Source organism: Mastomys coucha, unplaced genomic scaffold (assembly GCF_008632895.1).
Source record: "Mastomys coucha isolate ucsf_1 unplaced genomic scaffold, UCSF_Mcou_1 pScaffold1, whole genome shotgun sequence".
Classification (NCBI taxonomy): Eukaryota; Metazoa; Chordata; class Mammalia; order Rodentia; family Muridae; genus Mastomys; species Mastomys coucha.
In genome coordinates, this window is record NW_022196891.1 from 15,977,573 (window position 1) to 15,982,631 (window position 5,059).

A 5,059-nucleotide genomic window follows, 5' to 3' on the forward strand; every position below is an offset into this window, starting at 1 on the left:
GTATGTGTACACTTCGAGGGATCCTGCTCCAGCTCGCTCACCTTCTTCCTCTGAGATGGGGCCTCCACTGAACCTGGTGACTGTCTAGTAACCAGCCAGTGCCAGTGATCCTCCTGCCTCCACCCACTCCACACGGCACTCTGGTGACAGACATGCACATGGCCACACCTGGCTTCCTACATATGTGGGGATTCAAACCCAGGTCCTCATGCTTTTGCAGCACCTGCTCTTACTGAGTCATCTCTCTCACGGGAACTTTTTTATGTCAGCAAAATCTTTAATTGACAGGGCTGTTAGCGCTTGGGTGTAATTGTAATTGTCTTTGGGGTTTTTATCTGTGAAGGAGAATGGAAATGTCTCCCGCAGGAGAGATGAAGCTACAGTTATTGCTTGTATTTATAGTTGTGTTTTTCAGCCCATGGGATTCACTGAAGTAATGCTCGTTTGATACCGCAGCACGTCTGCTAAGAATAACGAGCGACCGCAAATTTCTTTCCCCAAGCGTTCCGTTTGATGGCACGCAGGAAAAACAGGGCGAAATTCTGAAACATGAAAATTTTTTTTATTCCAAAAAGCCCATGGTTCTTTGGAAGTGACACAAGATCAGTTTCCAGGGGTCAGACCTTAGTTCCCATAACCTCCGTAAAAAACATCCATTTGAAGGGCTCCCGCTCTCCCCACCCAGATTCACATTCGGCACCTAAATATGAAATGTTCACTTCTGGAAAATGGGAGGAGTGTGTGTGCTGAGTGGCAGCCCCTGTCCCTGAATCCCGTTCCCTGTGAAGAAGCTTAACAGAGAGTGGGTGTGAGCCTCTGGAACCCGGCTCATCTTAGTGCCACCAGAGCCAGCTGCCGGGAGCCACAGGAGATGGCCCTTCCTTCCGAGCCTTCCCTTCATCTACTTGTAAAGTGAGAGTCACCAGGAGTCTGGAGAGGTAGCTGGTGCTGGCCCCATGTTCTGAGTCATAATTCGAACTGGTCACAGTCTTCAGAAGGGAGAAAAAGAACAGGCCTAATGGCTGGTGTGGGGGGAACCAGAAGACGTGAAATGACCCAGTCGGAAAAAGCAAAAGCTCACTATGGGGCGCAGGCCTGCATCTCCCCCACACAGTTTCCTCACTTAGTAAGGGTGCTGAGGAGGGAAGCCCACAGCCAGCACCTGGCTGGCATTTAAATAGGAAGGGAACAGAGTCCCACTTTCTCTACAAACGCCAGGAAGCTGGCTTCAGCCTATCCGGCCCAAGTGAAGCCCGTCTTTCTAATTCTGCTTCCAAACTACACAAGCTTATCTTTTAAAAAAGAAAAGAAACAAGTTGTTTTGGCTTTTTCAGTATTACCTGAGCTTAGATTGTTTTGTTTTGTTTTTTTCTGTCTACTTCTAAACTGATAAGAACTGACGAGGGGTCTTGCCTGAGACTCTCTTTTAAAATCTAAGAAAATAAGATAGATGATAATTCTTTTTTCTTTTAGAGACAGGGTTTTGCTAGGTAGCCCAGGCTGGCCTTGGGCTCAGGCTATCTTCCCTGCCTTACCTTCCAGAGTTCTGGGACTACAGGGGTATACCACCACGCCCAGCTAATATGAAGCATTTTAATTTTCCAACGAAAGGTGACCGTGTCCTAGAACGAAGGGGAGTAAGTTGGCAATATTCTTTCTTGTCACACTCAGATTCCTGGTCTCCGGCATTAGGACCCCAGAGCTGGTGGTGGTCATGGTTCGGGAAGGGTGGGAGGGGGCAGACTCTCAAAGCTCCTGGCAAAGTTAACGGATGCATTTACACAGACAAAGGTTTCTTTCTTCTGCCAGCCACTGATGCACACGGATATCTGTCCCATCTCAAGAAGCGATAGTGAATGCAGCTGTGGAGAGCGAGTGGGGAGCCAGGCGGGAGGGAAGGCCACCTCAGGCTCGCTGCGCTGCAGGGTGGCCCACTCTTCTGGGTCCGCAGCCCGCTCACAGCAAGCAGCATCTCTCTTTGAAACTCTTCTTGCTCTTGCTGCTTTTCCTGCCGTTCTTGTCCTTGTTTTCCGACATCTTTTTTGCCCGGATTTCTCTCATCAGATCAAAGAACACCTGGCAGTTGGGAGGGACGAGAGAAAAGAATAAGGAGGGGGATGCTCTCAGTTCATTCATTCATTCATTCATTCACTCGCTCACTCATTCACTCATTCAGACAGGTTCTCCTGTAGCCCAAGCTGGCCTCAATTGGCTGTACATGGCCATGAATCCTGGTTCTCCTACGCACCCTGGGGCTAGGTTACGTGACACTGGTGATGGCCCCAGGCAAGAGTTCTATCCCTTAAGTCCATCTCCAGCCCCCAAGTTTACGTTTATGAGTCTGCTTCATTTAAAATGAAGCATCAACAATAAATAACAAGGCATCTACGGCAGTAAGAATCAGCTTTAATGAAGCCCCTTCCTCTCTCAAAAGAAGAGCCCTGCCATTCCACACAGCCGTCACGGACAGGATGAGCCTGTCACCATCGCCGGATCTCTTCTTAATTATATAATAAGGGTGAACTATGCTTTGGCAAGCATGGTTCTAGAACGGTGTGCAAAACTCAGTCATTCGAAGGAAAATGACCTGAGGCTATGCTTCCTGTTTCCAGGAAGGGTAAAGGACAGTGTCATCGGTGGTGGGGACAGCATACCACAACAGGGACTGCCTGCAGTAGGCTGAGATGGAGACATCTCAGAAGCCCGAAGCAGCTCCTTGTAGAAAAGGATAGTGTCTGGGACCCTGAGAAGCAGGAGACACATCCCTCCAGGGGACCCACCATCTGAAATAAGGGACTTCCCGCAGTAGGCTGGGATGGAGACATCTCAGTAGCCGGCGGCAGCTCTTTGTGAAAAACAGTTGTTCCCATTTCTCCCAACCTTTGCCCTGGACGGTGGCTGTAGAGATTTCATTTGCGTGTGACTGTTTTTCAGTTGGCCTTGATGTGCATGATTATTATATCTGACTTTCTTACTTCTTTCTCCTTCTGCTCTGGTGAATTCCGTGAAACTTGATGTTCCTTGATGTAAGGATTCTTAAGCAATTAAAAATTTGAGGCATAAGGGGCTGGAGAGATGGCTCAGTGGTTAAGAGCCTTGACTGCTATTCTGAAGGTCCAGAGTTCAAATCCCAGCAACCACATGGTGGCTCACAACCATCCATAATGAGATCTGATGCCCTCTTCTGGTGTGTCTGAAGACAGCTACAGTGTACTTACATATAAGAAATAAATCTTGCCGGGCGGTGGTGGCGCACGCCTTTAATCCCAGCACTTGGGAGGTAGAGGCAGGCGGATTTCTGAGTTTGAGGCCAGCCTTGTCTACAGAGTGAGCTCCAGGACAGCCAGGGCTACACAGAGAAACCTGTCTTGAAAAACCAAAAAAAAAAAAAAATTGAGGCATGGGGCACAGCATAGCACAGTCCTAATGGCCCAGGTGCATGCTGTGTGTTCTCATCTTGGAAACAATGAAATAGCTGCACAATGGTAGTTCCAGATTAATGCTTGACTTGCAAAGAAAATTTGAAGAAATTATTAGAAATTGAAATAGAGCCAACATTAGGACCCCAAGAAAGGAAAAAAACTATTGAATTTATGAAAGAAGTTATACAACATTTGAGAGTGGTTCCTGGATAAGCAAGTATAGAATATGTAAAATCTTATATTAGTAAAGCTAAGTCAAAACACTGGACTCTTAGGAGAGCCGTTGTGTGCAATGTGCAGAAGCAGAAAGCTAGCGGAACTACTGAGTTAAGGGTTAACTTGATTCTTCCTGGGCACTGCCTGGCAGCTTTGCCCATGTCACTTATCATTAGAGCTTCACAGGAAAATGAAAGTAGCTGGCCTCGGAGCTCTGAGCTCTGAAGTATAACAAGTTAAAGTTTAAATAATGATAAGTTTGCAATTATTATTATTTTGGCTATAGGCCTGGGAATAGTTCCCTTGAAACTTTGGGGAACAATTGTAATTTTTTAAAAAGATTTATTTTATTTATTTTATGGGTATGAGTACACTGTAGCTATACAGATGGCCGGCTGTGAGCCATCATGTGGATGGCTGCTGGAAATTGGACTCAGGACCTCTGCTGGCCCCGCTCACTCCAGCATAATTCACTGTAGCTGTCTTCAGACACACCAGAAGAGAGTGTCTGATCTCATTACAGGTGGTTGCAAGCCACCATGTGGTTGCTGGGATCCAAACTCAGGACCTTCAGAAGAGCAGTCAGTGCTCTTAACCGCTGAGCCATCTCGCCAGCCCCTGTAATTCTTTTTTTAATTATTTATTTATTATTATATATAATTACACTGTCACTGTCTTCAGACACACCAGAACAGGGCATCAGATCTCATTACGGATGGTTGTGGGCCACCATGTGGTTGCTGGGAATTGAACTCAGGACCTTCGGAAGAGTAGTCAGTGCTCTTAACTGCTGAGCCATTTCTTTGTGGGATGTAGTTATTCTTTTGAATTTGATTTGGCAACGATTATACAATGTCTTTTTTCTTAAACCTGCTTTTGCAGTATCAATAAAAGACTGGGGCAAGAAAAAGGCGAGAGAGCATGTGGAGAGTGAATTCTGAGAGCAAGTAGTGAGCATGGAGAGAGAGCGAGTGAGGAGTATGTGAGGTGAGTGCGGAGAGCACATGAAGAGTGTGAGAAAGAGAGCATGAGACGGGCATGTGAAGAGAGAACGTGAGGCGTGTATGGAGAGAGTGTGCGTGTGTGAAAGGAAAGTGCATGTGGTGTGTGTGAGAGATGTGTGTGAAGATTGTGTGTGAGAGTGAAAGGGGGACGCACAGAGGTGTGCATGAGTGTGAGAGTTCAAGAAAAGAAAAGTGCGCAGGAGAAAAGCAGAGTGTGTGCAGCCTCGAGCTGCGAGAGAGTGAGCAAGCAAGAAAGAGGGCAGAGAATGAGAGAGAAGAGAAGACAGAGAAACTTTCAGCCTTGAAAAACTGCCTGCCAGCTTGTAGCCAAAAAAGCAGTCTGTGTGTATTTATTATGCGCCTTCCAGATATCCCTGCTTCTGGTTGAGAACTCCAATCCTGTGTCGAGGTTGGAAC

General features: G+C 46.8%; 1 protein-coding gene across 1 annotated transcript in view; it reads right to left on the bottom strand.

Moving 5' to 3' along the window:
* Positions 1-540: 540 nt before the first annotated feature.
* Positions 541-5,059, bottom strand: part of Ralb (RAS like proto-oncogene B) — a 45,503-nt gene continuing 40,984 nt past the window's right edge. The window contains exon 5 of the mRNA XM_031380442.1: positions 541-2,076. Coding sequence (XP_031236302.1) covers positions 1,957-2,076 — 120 coding nt within the window. The 3' untranslated portion in view covers positions 541-1,956. The remainder of the gene's footprint in view (positions 2,077-5,059) is intronic.